This window comes from Gopherus evgoodei, chromosome 8 (assembly GCF_007399415.2).
Source record: "Gopherus evgoodei ecotype Sinaloan lineage chromosome 8, rGopEvg1_v1.p, whole genome shotgun sequence".
NCBI classification, from domain to species: Eukaryota; Metazoa; Chordata; order Testudines; family Testudinidae; genus Gopherus; species Gopherus evgoodei.
In genome coordinates this window covers 93,356,438-93,375,180 of record NC_044329.1, presented here as the reverse complement: position 1 = coordinate 93,375,180, position 18,743 = coordinate 93,356,438, and the positions used below count along the sequence as shown (strand labels likewise).

The 18,743-nt window shown below is 42.8% G+C and overlaps 1 protein-coding gene across 1 annotated transcript in view; it reads left to right on the top strand.

Moving 5' to 3' along the window:
* The first annotated feature begins 6,136 nt into the window (after positions 1–6,136).
* The window catches only part of LOC115656700 (interleukin-23 receptor-like), a 40,349-nt gene continuing 27,742 nt past the window's right edge, over positions 6,137–18,743 (top strand). Inside the window, exons 1-4 of the mRNA XM_030573783.1 lie at positions 6,137–6,190; positions 12,182–12,283; positions 14,512–14,808; positions 17,611–17,734. Coding sequence (XP_030429643.1) covers positions 12,226–12,283; positions 14,512–14,808; positions 17,611–17,734 — 479 coding nt within the window. The 5' untranslated portion in view covers positions 6,137–6,190; positions 12,182–12,225. The remainder of the gene's footprint in view (positions 6,191–12,181; positions 12,284–14,511; positions 14,809–17,610; positions 17,735–18,743) is intronic.

Here is an 18,743-nt window from a genome sequence, read left to right as displayed (position 1 = left end):
TTAGACGATGAAAATGAACATGCATCGATCCGCTCTGCTTTGGATTGTTATCGAACAGAACTAGTCATCAGCATGGACACATGTCCTCTGAAATGGTGGTTGAAGCATGAAGGGACAAATGAATCTTTAGTGCATCTGGCATGTAAATATCTTGCGGCAACAGCTACACCAGTGCCATGTGAACGTCTGTTCTCACTTTCTGTAAACAAGAAGTGGGCAGCATTATCTCCTGCAAATTGTAACCAAACTTGTTTGTCTGAGCGATTGGCTGAAGTAGGACTGAATGGACATACAGGCTCTAAAATTTTACATTGTGCTATTTTTGAATGCAGGGGTTTTTTTGTACATAATTCTACATTTGTAAGTTGCACTTTCATGATAAAGAGATTGCACTATAGTACTTGGATTAAGTGAATTGAAAAATACCAATTCTTTAGTGTTTTTACAGTGCAAATACTTGTAATAAAAAATAAATATAACGTGAGCACTGTACACGGAATATTCTATGTTGTAATTGAAATCAGTATATTTCAAAACGTAGAAAACATCCAAAAATCTTTAAATACATGGTATTCTATTATTGTTTAGCAGTGTGATTAATCACAATTAATATTTTTAATATGGCGATTAATTTTTTAAATCGCTTGACAGCTCTGCTTTTAATCCAGTGTATTCAGGGGCATGATCAGACTAATGTACAACTCTCAGATGAGCTTTCTTTGACTAAATTAGCCAAGGGACAAGAAACAAAAATTATATCAATCCTGGAACAAGATCCATGAGTAGCAGAATAAAATGTAAAATGCCCGACATCCTGATTCATCTCCTGCCAGACATTCACAGGTCTTCCTTTTCTAAGTGATGGAACAAATTTGCACTTGATCCTCCATGGTTTGTCTGGTGTCTATAGGCTCTCTTTTGTGGGGGAGGAGATAATGCCTTTTGTGGTGATTAGTATCTGGTAACTTCTCCCCTGACTGTGAGGGTTTACAGTCTTAGCAAATATTTTTATAATTACAGAGCAAACGTTATAACTTTACCTTCTAACAACCTGAGATACAGATATTTTAAGTAGGATTAACACATGCAGCTTCCTACAAGTATTCCAGTCAGTCTAAACACATTCTTATAACCCTAATATCTATTCAGCAATGCTAACACACAGGCCAGCCAGACAGGTTTCCAGCTATGCATTTGTCAGTCTTTTGTGAGGCTCAGTGGCCTTGGCACGAGCTGGCAACTGATCAGCCAGCATCAAACCTTCTCACATATACCTGCTCTGCTAGTCTTCTTAAAACAGCAAGTGCTCATCAACTCCTCCCATCCAGCTGTACATGCAAGACAGACAAGACAACAGAGAGAACTCAAGAAGAAACCAGCCCAAGGAAAACCTCCCCAAACCTTCAACAAAGATAGGTGAAAGGAAGTTTCTCCTGTCAGTCACCAAGCGGTTGGACCATGTACCTCCTGGAGAGGAGACAGGGGCTAAACATTAATAAATGGAGAAAAAATGGGATTTAAGATTCTGAATATTCGTAATTGTCCTGTTTTAAGATAGCTCCTCAAATGGTTCTTCTAAGTAACTGCTTTAAACTTTTTCTTTAGTTTCATAGCACATAGTTAAGATTGCTTACTTTGCCAACTATAAATTGTCTGGCTACTTACTAATAACCAGCAGGTCCACCTGCCCTGAAACAAAATTCTTTTTGCCATCTATAAATATTCTTAGTTACCGAAGGATAGAATAAGGAATGGAGTCACAATAATTTTAGGAAGCAATATACTTTGATCTTAACTTTCCCACAGAAAAGAACCTCCTCCTCCCCCCGGAGGTGGTTCCCTCAAGGGTGTAGTATCTGTTTAAGCTCTCCACTGAGAGACATACAGCAAAGATTGTAATGGAAGCCGCCAGTTTATCAGTTGTGTGTAGGGTGACCAGATGTCTCGATTTTATAGGGACAGTCCCGATTTTGGGGGCTTTTTCTTATATAGGGTCCTATTACCCCCCACCCCTGTCCTGATTTTTCACACTTGCTGTCTGGTCACCCTAGTTGTGTGATTTGTTTAAGGTTTTCTTTCTTTAATAATAAAATAGGTTTGGATAATGATTGTGATTATTTTGCATAGTCTTGATCATGGTATCCCCTAAATATGTTGAAGAACCCCTGTGTCTAAATAGTGGGAACCACACCCCTGAGTAGGCAATAAGAAAAACAATTCGGCCCTACCATTCCTTGTTTCTCTAAACTAAATATTTGTAGTCATTTTAAAAATACAATTATTTGGCTTATCTAGGGATCTGGAATAGCTCCCAGTGAAGACAACAGCTAACCTCAGTGGGGCAGGATCAAAGCCTGGATGCAGTAAAATACTACGCATGGGTCCAGCAAGTGAGACACGCAGAACAGTTACTGCCACTGAGCCAGGAAATGGAATAAGGAAGAAAGGAAAGAAAAGTGAAACGTGCTTCCTAAGGCCAAAGTGGCAGCAGCTTGTTTGAAGCAGGAGCTATCAACATGAAAAATATACTGACTACAACTACTGAAGAAGGATCAGAACCAAAATACTGGATCCAAGCATCCCAACTTTGCAGCTTGGGCTGTTCCTATATCACATTAAAAGAAAAGAGGAAAAAGTTGGTAGGCAGGTCACACTCTCCAAGCCCCCAAGGAGTAACCTATACAAAAATGACCTTTTCTCAAATGCATAATTAAGCGCTCTCAAAACCAATGCGTTCTCTGCTTAAGCAGAGATGCAAACCACATGCTTGCTATTACATTTATGTCAGAAGTCTGCTCTTCTGTATAAAGTTTAAATAGATTCATAACTCTGGGACAAATTCTATACTTGGCTATCAGCATGCAACTACTGCATCTTTGAAATCAGATGGGAGTTGTATGCAAGTGCAGGATTCTTCTTGGTGTGATTAAATCACTTTTTTACAACTGATTCATGACGAATACTGTTTTAATTATTAGTGTTTATTGTAGGACCTGATTTGCCTCCCTTACGCATGCTGGTAGTATCTTACTCTGCCAGTAGTTTGATTTCAGTGGGACTACTTGCATAGTAAGGCACTAGGCTGTTAGACACCAGGCCAAGGGCTGGCTGGTCTAGTGGTTAAAGTGAGAGTTCATACTATCAATTACAGCTGGGTCCAGGGTGGGCAGAGTTCAGGAACAAGCCCTGGACCAGTGCAGAAAGCAAATGCCAGAGCCAGAGGGTAACCAGAGTCATAGGTCAGATGCAGAGTCGAGGATCAGCACTGGAGAGACAGGCGCCAATAGGGAACTGGAGCAAGCTGGAGCAGGGACAGGCATGATACACATTGCGCAACCAGCCAACTACTGCTGGGCTTAAAGCCAGCCAGCTGCCCTTCCTGACCAGTCAGATGGTGCAGTCAATCAGGTAGCCTGCTGCAGGCCAGCTGTGCTTGTAGGGTTGCCCGGTGACTGACTCTGCTGCAGGCCCTGACCCCTGACATAGGCCACAGGGATAAGAATGAATGGATTATGCCGCATGTGTTAAAATGTAGTTCTGCTGCTTTAATTGTCTTTAAAGGGAGAGTCATTGGTGAGAAAATGGCTCTGCCCCTGCATGATGAGTAGAAGACCATGTGGGCAGATATTGAGTTTGGCCAGCAACAAAGGAAGATAAGGAATTGGTCAGTCTGGGATCCCCTAAACGTAATTCATGAACATTAAACTAAAATATTTCTTTTTGAAAGACTAGTGACCAGATCCCCAGCTGGTATAAAGTGGCCTGGCTCCACTGAAGTCAATGGTAAGTTACATTAGATGAGGCTCAGACCCTAAAACTGGCCATTTTTACTTCCTGACCCTCACTTTCATGAAAAGCATTGGTTGGTGTAAAGGCAATAAGAGGTGCTGGTGTGGGTGGCGCTCCATAAATCCAGTACCCTGCCTGAGGGGAAAACTCTTTTCTGTAAGCTTTATTTCTGTTTAAACTGTTGCAAATATAAAATGATACCACCCTAGCAGAATGTGGTAAATGTTTCCTGTGGTTACAGTGCTTAATGAGGTTAACACTGCTACTGAGGTTAACTCTTAAACTTGTCATGAGAAAAGAAGCCGACTCTTTAGAAGTGTTTTATAAAGGAGAAAAATCTGTCACTGAGTGAGAATATATTATGCTAATATAATCCTCAAACATCTCACTCCAATCCTCAGGCTCGTGTCAAGTCTAGGTACTCTCTCCCCGCAATCCTAAAGAGTTCAGCTCAGTTTTCCCTTGTTCTCAGATGTCAGCAGCAATCATCTGCTGTCTGGAGAACCAGCTGATGCGGAACTCAAATCTCCAGTAAAAATCCTGCCTCACAGACCTAGATTCCTCCCTGTAGCTTTTGTTGCCAATTACCCTGCCTCAACTCTACCCCGCTGGGGACAGATGGCCTTCTCAGACCTCACTTGTGATTTAGTGGGGTCCTAGTCAGCAGCCTTTCTCCTAAAAGGAGCACCTCTACAACAGGGTTTTTAGAGAACTGTCTTGTATAGGTCAATGCCTCCTAGAATCCAAAAAGGTTCTTCTGGAGCAGGATTGTATTTATCCAGACTAGCTAAAGTTTTGAAGAAAATCTGCAGAGAAATAATCTATGTTAATAGGACCCTCTAAACACTCATATCACCCTTCAAGTACTCTTTTTGCCTTAAAGCCACATATAACAAGCAATGTTTTCAATTACAATGTCTACCATTGCTTTAGAGACTTCATGTTTTCTCCTGATTTCTCCTTCCCCTACTTTAAGAGAAAGGGCATCTACTGGAAAGCACATATGAGGGGGCAAGAGGGGGCAAGAGATTTCTTCTAAGTGACTTCTTCATTTCTTCTAGAGAACAACACGTGTAAAACAGGCCTCGGCAGAAACACTTTTTCCTCCATGTGGGTAACTTTCTGGAGAAAATCTCACCTTTCAGGGAAATCCCTTACTGCCCTCTTCATTCAAAAGGGATCTTCTCGTCATACAATTCTTCTTTGCCTGCAGCATTCCTTGTAGAACTCTGTACCTTATACAAATCCATTGGTGGCTGCCTCTGTGGTGTGAATGGACTGTAGCCCATAGACTGAAGTAGGAGTTTTGGGTGGGCTTTGCTGCACTCTTCCACCTGGAACCACTTCTCTCACCCCCTGCACTTCACCAGATTAGAGCCCAATTAAAACTGGGCATTCTGGGGTGAAGTAGTGGAGGAATGAAGGTGCTTGTCACAATACTGAGTTCACTGTTCTATACTGACCTAAATGACAGGGTCAGAAGTTACAGGCAATACTATGAACTCACTTGTCAAATGGGATGGTCAGAATCTCATGTTTTAATGGTAAAAATGGCATTTGTGTATCCAACTATCCATATGAACACCTGAAAGCAGGTTTGGTGCCTACATTAGGTGCTCATATTTTAAAGTTGTGGTAAGAATCTACTCTTAACCACAGCATTGGGATATAACATTAGACTCCCCTGGAATCTGCTTCTTAAAACATTCAACCAGAGGAGGAAATTCTGTAATAAATGCAATTTAGGAGATAAGTGGGAAAGGCAGCAGTTTGGGATGGAGGGATGTGATTGGTGGAATGCTGTAAGGTAAATATTAGGAACATTTCTGTTCATTTCACATATAAATTGCCTGGAAAGAGAGGCAGAGATAGAATGTAACTAAATTTGATGCAACTGAAAGCTGGAGCATTTTGGGGGGGAAAGATTTTTGTAATAGGTTGATGTGTGTATTATCAGAAAGATATTTTTCTTAACAGCTGAATTAAGCCTAACTCACTGCTATCAAACAGTGAAGTATGAAATATATCAGATTTCTTTTGTGCATAACTGACAAACATTAAGAAATCGAGAAAGGTGGTTTGTTTTTTAAAAACGTTCACTAATTATAGTTTAAAAATAAACTTTTCCAAAAAACCATGAGAGAAAAAAATGAGGTTGTTTCTTTAAGGGGTGCTGGGTTTTCCCACAGAATGACTCAGAGTCAAAGATACTTATCAAACTGGAAACAATAAGTTATTCTTGAGTGATCAGTAATGTAGGTCAGGGTTTTGCTGATACTTTCTGTTATAGCAGTGAACTCTGAATTAGTCCCAGCCTCTTAAAAATGCTGCGAAGTAGCAGTGAGTAGAGAAATCAAGGAGCTGACTACAGAAGTGGAACAATGGTCTGATAGATGGCAAGGTAAAAAATAACCAAACTCCTCAAAACTTTGATAAGATTTTTTTTTTAATATATCTGAAGCTGTTAGCAGCATGCTTGGGTATTTTACTGCTTTCTTGTTCATGCTTTCTGTAAACACACTGCACAGCATGTGTTGCAGAGACGGTACAACTACTTTGTCCAGATTATTTGTTGTAAATTAGTGGTTCTCAACCAGAGTCTGGGGTCCCCTGGGGGGCTACGAACAGCAGGTTTCAGGGGATCCGCCAACCAGGACCAGAGTTAGGGCAGAAAGCCTAAGCCCTGCCATGCAGGACTGACGCCCAGGGCCTTGAGCCTCACCACCAGAGGCTGAAGCAGAAGCCTGTGCCACTTAATTTCACGGGGGCTCCTGTGGAATGGGGCCCCAGGCAATTGCCCTGCCTGCTACCCCCTAATGCCAGCCCTGGCTTTCCTATGCAGAAAACAGTTTTTGTGGCACAGGTGGGCTGTGGTATTTTTATAGTATGTTGGGGAGGCCTCAGAAAGGAAAAGGTTGAGAAGCTCTGCTGTAAGTTACAATGCACTGTTAGTGTACCAAAGTATTTAGGCATTGGAGCACTCAGCAGTGCAGCAACTAACTGACTTAGGAGCCTAAGTCTCATTTTCAAAAGGGATTCAGACACTTAGGAGCCAACATCCAATTGATAGCCAACGGGATTTAGGGCCTTAAGTACCTAAATCACTTTTGAAAATGAGACTTAGGTGCCTAAGTCAGTTAGGTGTTGCAGTGCTGAGTGCCACAACACCTAATACCTTTACAAATCTGGGCCTAAGAGGTTTTTAATAGTCAGAGTTCTTAGTAGACATAGGATTGAAACTCCAGCACCAGATACTTCTAAATTATCGGGATGTTCAAATTCCAAGCCTGCATCTGATTCCAAAGTTTGCAAGTGGCCCCTATGAACTGGAATAAAACCGTAAATTTGAATAACTCCCAAGTCAGGTGGTGTTTGAAATCCTGATCTAAATGTTACAGCTGGAGGCTAAAAGGTTCTTCTTAAAGAACTTTTTCAAAGCATGCATGCTTTTTATTTGTTTCTTTTAACTTGCAGGAGTGTAGCAGGATGTTGGTAGGGTGTTAAAATTCTTGTACCAGATCAGATAAGGAGAGAGAGTATGAAAGTTAATGAAGGGAATTACCAAGTATCTTTGCCATCTCCAATACAGAGGAAAGTCTTAGGACACAATGGCAAAGGCAATACAAGGAGAAATACCAGGGTACTTGTTATGCATTAGACATTCTAGATATGTAATATTAGTCTAAAGCCTTTTGAAATGTATTCTAGATCACTAAGTACAGCAGTTGAAGAATTACCATTTCCAATGGAAATATTCTTTTTTCAGATCATTGGGATTATTTAAAAAAATTAGTTGGCAATATCTACTTTTGATAATTTTTCTAGCCTTAAGTACCAGTTTAAACAGAAGGGTAGAGCTATCATTGATCTTCAGTTAGTGCCAATCCTGTATCTCCTAGAGCTCAGTTTTGAACTGAGATCTGCAGATGCCTAGCTTCACAAAATAGAAACACCGCTGACTCTCCTCCGAGAGCCGGCTGCATCAGCATACTTTCATGCGCCTCAAAGTTGTGCTTGGGTAGCTAATGTGTATATGCAGATAGCCACCAAAATGGATGTGGTATCCCAGGAAGAGGTTTCAGCCCTGCACAGCAGTCATTCTTATATACTCATCAAAAATAAGCATGGCTGTGCCAAGTTTTGCCAGCTCCAGATATAGGCTGTCATAGTCTAGCCCCTTCAGAGGCATCATCAATCGAGAATTCTCTAATTTTACCCATGTTACATCTAACTTGGGTCTCATCTCAACGGAAAAGTCCAGCACTGAGAAATATCATCTGGATTTCTGGCATTCTCTGGAGGGCTGTGGGGTCATAAAAGAGAAAATGGCCAGGGACTGGCTGGTATGGAGGGATTAAAACTAGGTGTAAAGGGATAAGTTCAGCAAGGGAAAATTGAGACTGGGTATTACAGAAGACTTCCTGAGAGTGCTAAACTAGTCTCCCAAGGGAAAAAGTAGAAAACCCATTGCTTGGGGCTTCTAAAACTAGACTGGATGACACCCTAGAGAAAAACACCAGAGTGATTAATCCTGCACACGTTAGGGGAAAGTAAAACCAACCTAATATCATTAGAGATGGAAGAGACCTAGGAAAACAGTTACAGCTCCCATTGGATGAGGTAGCCAATAGGTGGACCGCAGGCCAAATCTGAACTGCCAGATGCTATTGGACGGACCGTGAAATCTTTTTATTTACTTATCATCATTATTGTGGTGTGAAAAATGTTTCTTTGGAGTCTGGACCTTGGCTATACCTTGACCAAAAAATAATATGGACCTTGACAAAAAATAATTGGCTACTCCTGGCATAATTTTATGCATGTGAACAGTCCCACTGAAGTCTCCAGCACTGCTTCCAATAAAGAAGATTATTCATCTGTAACTGGAACTTTCCAAGTATATTTCCTCTGCAGATTTGCTCTTGTGGGAAGATGCACCTTGATTCCATGAGCTTGCTGCTAGCTGGAATGCTGTGATATTTGTGGCCATTTTTATTCCATCGCATGCTTCCAGATGTTTGATGCAAGACTAAATCTCTTTAAGTCCTTTTCCTACTGCCATTAAGTGGTGCGGTCTCAGACCCATGCTCCATCCATTGGTCTTTTGGACCCTTTAATCCTCTCCCTTTACCCATTAGTTAATTTGAGAATTATTGTAATTTAGCTAACATTTAATTGTTTTTAAATAGTTAGTTTTTAAATGGTAGTCCATAGTGGTACACAGTGATGGACTGGTTCCTCTCTGTGCATTGAATGGATCCACATCAGAACTATAGAAGAGATACTAGTAGTCCCCAGACAAGAAATGACTTGCAAGCCTGTGTTGATTTAGACAGACACAACAATGCACACGGCAGTCAGATAAATGCATGAATGTGAACCCAGATTCATCTGTGGGTTTAAGACTGAATGTGCTTCATGAAAATGTAACACCAACAGACCCCGGTCGTCGGCAGGATCGAACCGGGGACTTCCAGAGCTTAGTACATGAGCTAAAAGCCAACTGACTGTTAGTTAAGGCTGTACGGCAAATTCATTTCAGTTCTCTAAGTGATCGCAGTACCACTGGGTGGGACAGAACACCACACCCAGGAAGTGTGGGGGTTATATAAGCACACATGAAAACGAGGGCTGTGTGAAAATGATTACAACCACCCCCAAAATTCAACCCAGGCTTGCAAAAAGCTTTGGGGGTATGTCCACCCTCACTCTCCAATCTATTCCCAGGACACAGCTATCACTGCCTAACAGGCTGCTGGACTCTCCATATGTCTGAAATCCTCCATGGAACAGCTCCATTCCCCTTTCTTCTTGTCTTGACTTTGGGAGACTGTCCCCTTCCCTCCCTGCTGGGAGCCTTCAAAGTAACAGCAGTTAGCCCCGTCTTCTGTGCTTGGAGTGAGGGGGTGGGAGGGAGGAGGGTATTCTGGTAGCTCTGTTTCTTGCCATCCTACAAAAAGTCTTCCAGGGAACTGGAAGCCATCCATTTCCATCATCCAAATGGGGTAGGAAGCAATCTACTCCTGCTGCTGACGACTCCCAGAGTCACTTTACAGCCAGGAGCCATGAATGCAGAAGTTTTCTGCCACACTGCTGCCTGATAAAGGGAAGAGAGGCTTCCAAACACCCTCCATCCTTAAAAGACCTTCCCAGGATTGGGGGACAGCTGTCTTATCAGATAATCCCCTAAAAAGGGGGGATAAGGAGGCCTCTACTTAGCATGCCTTTTAGATGCACAGTAAAGGGCCAGTAACCTTGTCATTGAAGACTTGGAATGAATGTGAGGGGAGGGCTTGCAGGCCATTGATCAGCCTTCTGATTAGGCTGCAAAGAGAGGAGATAGGAAATAGCACTGGGCGAGGAGTTGCTGTGGATAGAGAGAGAAGGGCTCAATGAGGATGGAGCCTGGGCTCCTGCCATTCTGAAATTTCACATCACCTGGATGTTGCTGAGTTTACTGAATAACTGGAATAACACACCCAGCTCAGAGCCATATCCGCTCCCATTTCTGCCATGCCAGATAGCAGTACCTGGTGTAAGCTCTGCTGCCCTTAGGGCACAGAGGGATGCAGCACATTTTTGCACCTATTCCTTTTGTTTCTAAGCAAGTTCAGATTCAAGCTCTTAAGGTGGTGTATACCAGCAGCCTACAAGGAAGTGTTGTCTCTGGATGACTTTACCAAGAAAATAAGTTTATCCAAAATCCATGCATGTCATGAATTCAAAAGAAGAATGTGGGTACATAATGAATTGCCTTTCCAGAACATTGATATATTTCCAGACCTACTCTATTTCTTCCTCCATGTGACTGGACATCAAACCTCTAGATCTTTACAAGACTCAAAATTCCAAGTCCTCCGCAAATGCTGGCAGAGATGTATCTAGGGCAGTGGTCCCCAAACTTTTTATGTCATGCTCCTCTAATCTGTCTCTGCGTGCGCGCACACCCACACACACGCTGGGAGCCAGGTCAAGGATTGGGAGCTAAGGCCAGGGCTGGTCCCATGGCTGGGAGAGGAGCCAGGAGCGTGGCCAGGGCCAGAAGTGGGAGCTGCAACTGGGGTCCAAGGCTGGGGCCCCAAGGCCGGGGCCAGGCCATGGATGGGGCTGGGACCCGACATCCACAGGACCTTGATTGGGGGTGGGGCTGGAGTGCTGAAGGGGGGACTGGGAGCAGGTCAGAGATGAGGGGGCGCTCCCTTCCCACCCCCCATAGGGGCTGGCCCAGTTCCCACTGCAACTCCCCGAACGTTCCTCTGCGCTCCCCTAGGGAGGCATGCCCACAGTCTGGAGAAAACTGATCTAGAGCAATCAGGTTGCAGTGAGGCTTAAGGCCAAGATTTTCTGAAGTGACTAGTGAATTTGGGTGCTCAGCTTTGAGACTATCTTGAAGGGGCCAGATTTGGAGAAGGTGCTGAGTACCCACCCTTTGGCCACTTTATACGTGTTTCAAGTTGGGTTCCAAGAGACACACAAAATTACTAGGCTCTTCGGAGACGTAATCTAATTCTTCTAGCATCTGATGGCACCTGCACAATAGGTCAGGAGTAGGAGGGGTAAAAATCACTGTCTCCCTACCAAAGGGAATGTGGGTGTCTGAAGATTACTGAGGGTAAAAATCCCCTTCACCATCAGAACGTGCCAGAAAGTGTCACAGGAAAGTACTAAGTAGAAAGTACTCAAGTGAATTTGCTGCAGATGTGACATCTTTCTTAAGAAGTCAAAGTCTATCTTCAAAACAAAGCAGAAGAAAGAAAAGAAATAGAAAAATGAGAAAGAAAGTCATAACCAGTAGGCAAATTAACCAAGTGCTCCACCTTAGGGCAAGTCATTTTCCTTTTCTCTAACTGACAGAAAGGAGCCAGATGAAAACAGGAGCTGTGGGTGGTCCGCACTTCTGAAAATCAGGCCATCTCTACTCTAGGTAATCACCGTTAAAGATCTAAGATTCCACATTATAGCTTCTGGATACTTTCCTCTCTAGCAAACCCTAGCCCTGGAACTCAGCTCTCTGAATATTGCCTCCTCCACCCAGTTCTAAGCGACACCTCGCCAAATTCACACCTCTATTAACTTCAGTGGAATTGCACCAGCCACGAGTTTGGTCCACTGTATTTAGCAGCATCTAAAGATTCAACCTACTGTGGCCAACATTTTCAATTTTTCCTGCTGTGGATCTGGAAACTAGCCTTAGGCCCTTCTGTACATCTGGAAGTGAGATAGGACCAGAGCTATAGCAGTGTGCAGATCCAGGAACTAGCAGGACCAATGACATCTGTGTATTTGAAGTTCTGATACTGGTCTCTCATGTTATTTGTTTTGTCTTAGATCCTGGTCTCAACATTGCATTGTTTATTGTGAGAAAGATCTAATGTTAATTTCATTTTTTCAGAGGCCATGCTTGTCCACTGACATCAGCCACGAATCAATCAGGTCATGGTTAGATTTAAAGTGGCAGTGGCGCTCCATATACTCTTCGGCTGGATTTGCAGAGGTATAGTCTGTCTTCCATCTCACCACTTCTTAGTGCTGAATTCAGGAACAATTGTTAGTACAACTTTGTGTCTTAGAGAAATCAATACATTTCAGCTAACATAATGGCACACAGAGCTGATGAACAGCCAAGCATAAAGTGAATGTAGTTGAAATAAGATGGACATATAAACTATTTTGGGGCCTTCTATTAGCTGTTTGATGCCTATAGACATATAGATATGCCTCGTTTTATTGCACATCTTAGAAATCAGAGGTTTCAATGCAGCTACACCTTTCCAGGAAGAACAGATCACATCTGATATCGCTCAGAAGCTAAATTTGTCATCTCTGGTGCAGAGCTGTAATCTGATCATCAGGGGCCCTTGTGCTTCTATCGTGGAGCTGCCTTAATCAACTTACCTTTGCTTTAGCTCAGATCTGTTTGTAAAAGGTTATCTCCCTCTAGTCATTATTAAAGCACAATCTGAAATTTGTGACGTCAGGTGATTCCTATCTGAGTTGTTACTGCATACCGCTGACATTTCATAGGGCCAGGTTCTATGTGCCCTCACAGGAGAATGTGGGGGGATTGGGGATGAGGCACCCCCTTAATGTCTACACCGTGATCTGTACCAGCGAGAGCTGTGAGAAGGGAGAACACTGTGTAGTGAGTCACTGTGTTCCCTCCCCCTCCCACACAGATGGAACCTTGACTTCATGCCCACAATGAACCAGTCAGTGTAGTACAGGATGTATGATAGAGCACATACACAGTACCAGCACTGCCCTTACTCCATTCAGTATCTTTGTTTTAGAGGGGATGGAAGGAAGGGCTTCTGTACTCCAGGATTCCACGGCCTCCGAAATCTTCCCCGTAGCATGACATTGTGATCTAAACTCTAAGCTCTCATTAGCTATCAATAGCTTTGTGTGTGTACATGCACCCACATGTAAAATCCTGGCTGCACTGACGTCAGTGGCAAAACAACCATGGACTTCAATGGCAACAGGATTTCAGGCCTCCCCCTACTCCATTTCTGCTCTGATAGTGTGATGGCAATCTAGTGCACATTCCACTAAACATGAATGCCGAGTAATACCCAGCCTGAAATAATGCCCATTAATCCCAAACAGGTGCTAATGACAAATTGTCATAAGATTGTAAATTTTCATTCTAAACTATAAAAGCAGCAAAGAATCCTGTGGCACCTTATAGACTAACAGACGTTTTGGAGCATGAGCTTTCGTGGGTGAATACCCACTTCCTCAGATGCATGGGTATTCACCCACGAAAGCTCATGCTCCAAAACGTCTGTTAGTCTATAAGGTGCCACAGGATTCTTTGCTGCTTTTACAGATTCAGACTAACACGGCTACCCTCTGATACTATTCTAAACTATTTCACTGATCTTTTTGCTGATCCTTTTGATTGAAACTAACAAAAGGAAGTATTTCTTCACACAATGCACAGTCAACATATGGAACTCTGCCAGAGGATGTTGTGAAGTCCAAGACTATAACAGGGTTCAGAAAAAGAACTAGATAAATTCATGGAGAATAGGTCCATCAATGGTTATTAGCCCTAACCTCTGTTTGCCAGAAACTAGGAATGGGCAACAGGGGATGGTTCACTTGACGATTACCTGTTCTGTTCATTCCCTCTGAGGCACCTGGCATTGGCCATTGTTGGAAGATAGGATACTGGACTAGATGGACCTTTGGTCTGACCCACTATGGCCAGTCTTATGATCTTATGTTCTTAAATATGTATTTATCACACAGCCTCAATGCAAAAATCCGTGGCAAACTGAAACTGCAAGTGCAGGGTAAAACAGATTACATTTGGTATCTAAATAAATAATACAAGGGATATTATACTGATTGCCTTATTCATTTTAACAAAAGCAACACCTAGCTCCTATATAATGTTTTTCATCAGTAGATCTCAAAGTGCTTTACAAGGGACGTTCATAACTAAAATCAATAGATGTCTCCATTGTTTAAACTATACCTGAAGTGGGTATAGAAGTTCCAGGATGCTACTCTAGAGCAGTGCAGAAACCAGGGACAATTGTTGGACTTAGATCTGACCTTGTTCATTAAGGTATGGTTTTAAGCAGCATCCACTAGAATCATTTGACTAGTCAAAAAGAAGTGCAGCCAAATATGCTGCCTAACTGAAACATTAGCGTCTTCTACTTAAATAAGCAATCAGAGCCCTATTTTAATCAATTTATGCTTTCACAGGAGTCATAAACATTCACTGCTCTGGATACGTGTGGATAGAACCAGCTCCAATCATTCAGATGGGTTTGAACATTTCTATAAATTGCCATTCTACGTTAAACTGTCAAATGGCAAAGTTATACATGATGCTAAATGATACTCATATAGAAGACAAATTATTAACAACAATAAACAAAACTACAGTGCAACTTCAGCTTCATGATTTCAGAAAACCATATTCCACTGTCCTATGTTATGCCAAGTGTCCCAACAGAGCTGCATATATGGTAGTATGTGGAACACAATTTTCTGCAGGACGTAAGTAATTTGCTGTATGTATGATGGTTTTTCCACTAATTCTACTTCATCCCATTTAAGATGGTATAAACTGTTATTCCTTACTAGACAGTGTTAGCCTGCAGCCCCAAAAATACTATTTTCGGATTTACAGGATTAAATCTTTCAATATTTTTAGATGCCACACCTAAAAAAAAAAAAACCACACAAAAGCAGTGTTGATATTTTTTCCAGCTGAAAAGTGAAACTTCCATTTTTTATTTTATTTATTTAACAATAAAAGGTTTGGGGTCTTATTAGTAATTAAACCTATATTGTAGTTAACCAGCAAGTTATGTAGTAACTGAAGTCAGCTGATATACGTCATTAGTAGCAACTTCAGTGCATGTTCTGTCATGTGGCTGCATACAGGTACAGTAACTCCTCACTTAGGCCTGGTCTAGCCTACAACTTTAGGTTGAATTTAGCAATGTTACCTAGATTTAAGCAAGTCATCCCTGTTCACATTGTTTCGTTGTTATGTTGCTGAGCAATTAGGGAACATGCTTGTTTAAAGTTGTGCAATGCTCCCTTCTAACGTATTTTGGCAGCTGCCTGCTTTGACCACTGCTTGCAGGAAGAGCAGCCCATTGCAGCTGGCTGGTGGGGGCTTGTAACCAGCGTGGTGGACCGGCAGCCCCCCCATCAGCTCCCTGCTTCTCTTAGTTCCTTGTGCTGCAGCCGCCCAGCAGGCTACCAATTGCCTAGAGTTCAGCTGTCCCTCCCCCAACTATCATGTGCTACTCCTGCCCTGTGCCTTGGAGCTGCTCCCAGAGACTCCTGCTTGCTGTGCACAGGGGAGAGGGGGGGCTAATGTCAGGGTGTCCCCCTCCCCCCGCTCCTGCATCCTGCTTACCCCTTCTCCATATAGGGCAGGGAGGGGACACCCACAGAGAGAGAGAGACAGAGAGAGCTTGGGGCAGCAGCTGCTGCCTCAACTTCCTGATCCACTTAAAAAGACAATGCACTTAAGAGTGGGTTAGCTTACTTAAAGGGGCAGTGTGCATCTCTCTCCCACACACAAGGTGTGTGTCTGTCTCTGTCTGCTATGCTGTCTCCCCTCCCTCATGTTCATGCTGCCTTTGTGAGAGGCTACATTAACAATAATGTGTTAACCTTTGAGGGCTCAGCCAAGTGCTACTTCATCATTTAGCAGCAAGGCATTCCCTGGGAAATATCCCAGCCTCTGACTCTACCACCTCAACCAAGCTTCACAATCGTCATAGCTGTGAACAGTATTAAATTGTTTGTTTAAAATGTATACTGTGTGTGTATCTATATAATATATAGTTTTTTGTCTGGTGAAAAAAATTTCCTTGAAACCTAACCCCCTATTTACATTAATTCTTATGGGGAAATTGGATTCACTTAACATCATTTGGCTTAAAGTCACATTTTTCAGGAAAATAACTACAATGTTAAGCAAGGAGTTACTGTATCTGGATGTGACACTGAAACTATCCTTCTCCTATCACTGTCATGTGCTTGCCCAAATGGCAAGGAGATATTGAACTCCCTGAGTCAAGTAACAGAAGTGACTGTGTGCATCATTACAGGCTATTACACCACCTAATGCTTATACAGCAGTCTTCAGGGGTAGATTTCAAAGCGCTTTACTTTACTAGGTAGTCACTACCATTATCCCCATTTTACGCATAGGAAAACTGAAGCACAGAGAGGCAAACTGATGTGCCCTAGTTTGCTTCCTTCTACATAATCACTAGCATGGATACCCTGACATGTGGAGTTGAAAGGAGAAAGATGGGGCAGCCAGAGTGCGGAAGGAGTTGGGAATCAGATGGTTTCCTTTCAAAATCTGTGCATTTTATGCGGACATGGCTGCAAAAGTTTTAACGCTGTTCTGTGTAACATTAAATCCCTCCCCCGACTCCAGAGCCCCTCACTGCTGCAGCCACATGAACACTTCTGCTGGCAGGAGAGCTCCCGTAAGATAGCCGTACAGCCAGATTTACCACCAGTGTGCTTGAGTGTGCTGGAAGTCCCACTTCTGGCCTGGGATTAATAGAGTTTGGGCAGCTTTTGCTTTCAGATCCTTGGCCCCTGCCCGTGAGCATTTGACAGCCTACTTTTCTCACTGTACCCATCTGTAAAATAACACTGATCTGCCCCACAGAGGTGATAAATCTTTGTAACAAATAAATGCCAAAATGCCCATCCACGTGGAATCTTGCCACACACCGACATGGCTTAAATTGGCTCATTAACATTCTAAATTAGAGGAGCAAACACACTACATTTCCCTGTAGCTTTAAGACTAAGCGAAGGATCTCTGGACTGTCAGCTAAGGCCCTGGATTTCATAGTTCAGTTGGACATTTCATCATTAGCTTTGGCAATGGGAGGCGTCTAAGTAAAATTTTCTAATGTGGTCAGGTTCATGTTTTAAGTGTGTTTCTGGCAGAGTGAATTGCAGAGGTGCCAGGAATGCCCTGCCTGCAGCCTGCAAGCTCCATTCCTGGGACAATAAGTTCCAGCATCCCAGCCCATTGGAAGATTAATTTAATTAATACTAGTGGAATACTTTAAAATCTCAGCTAAAACCCCACTGTGGAAAGCCACAAAATAACACGATCATCTGATTCTTGTATCAAACAATTATGGATAAAATGCAGCATGTCTTTGTAACTTCTGTTCAAAGATATAGAACCCTGGGTTTAAGTTCTATAGGACATTACAGTTTCAAATATCTGAATGTCCACTCATTAGATGAGCTGCCTATTAACTACTGAACTGACGTATATTTGCATATACCCTGTCTTTGTAGATCCACCGGATAGTCCAACCAATTTAACTTGTGTCATTTATGAACATTCAGACCACCTGACTTGTGCTTGGGATGCAGGGAAATACACTTACATAAGTACTAATTACATTCTCTACCTGAAGAGGTAAGTCCTGCCAGGACAGCTTCTTGCTGTGTTTAGTTGAAAACTAAGAACAATTGAAGTAGAGAGCTCTATGCATGGCTTAGAATGTGGCTCTGAGCATTTGAAAGGACTAAGACCAAGAGGATCTGGGGTGGGGATAGCTCAGTGGTTTACGAACCCCAGTTTGGGAACCACTGCCTTACACACTAATGAGGGGAGGGATAGCTCAGTGGTTTGAGCATGGGCCTGCTAAACTCAGGGTTGTGAGCTCAATCCTTGAGGGGGCTATTTAGGAATCTGGGGCAAAAATCTGTCTGGGGACTGGTCCTGCTTTGAGCAGGGGGTTGGACTAGGGGACCTCCTGAGGTCCCTTCCAATCCTGATATTCTATGCTCTCACTGATTCTCTCACTTGCTCGCGTGCTTTGTGGTAAAGGTGCTAATGGTATGGAAAGAAAACAGCAGAACAAACTAGGTTAATTGGGGGTAATGGTTAAGACGGGTGAGCTCTTGTAACCCAAAGTACCAGTATGACTGTGCAGTCTAAACATGTGTGGTCAGAGTAACAGCAGCCACAAGCCAAGCACAATTATACAAATGCTCTAGTTTTGATGACTGGAAAGACAGAGTGTCCTACTTACACTTTCTAGAACACCGGCTTACAGATCTCTTCCGGTGAACTACCAAGTGTATATGGCTAGCTCTCACTTAACGCAAATGAGGTGGTGTTTAGGATTTAAATCTTTCAAGACCTAGCTTTCCACTCAGTTGTAATTACTTGTCTAATCAGTGCTATGTCTATGTATCTCAGAAGAGCTCCTTCCTGCTTAGATAGAAAAGCTTCCTTTGCTTTCTTCCTTTTTCTGAATGCTGCCCCAGAGGGGCGTTTTCTTCTTTCACTCATGACTGGTGTTCTGTGCCAGCTATAATGGTTCTTAACACTCAGTGGAAGGGGACAAATAAGCAGGCTGGTAGCAGGGCCTGAGTGAGGGAAGATATCAGCATCTTAAGGGCCTAACTGGCTCCTACTA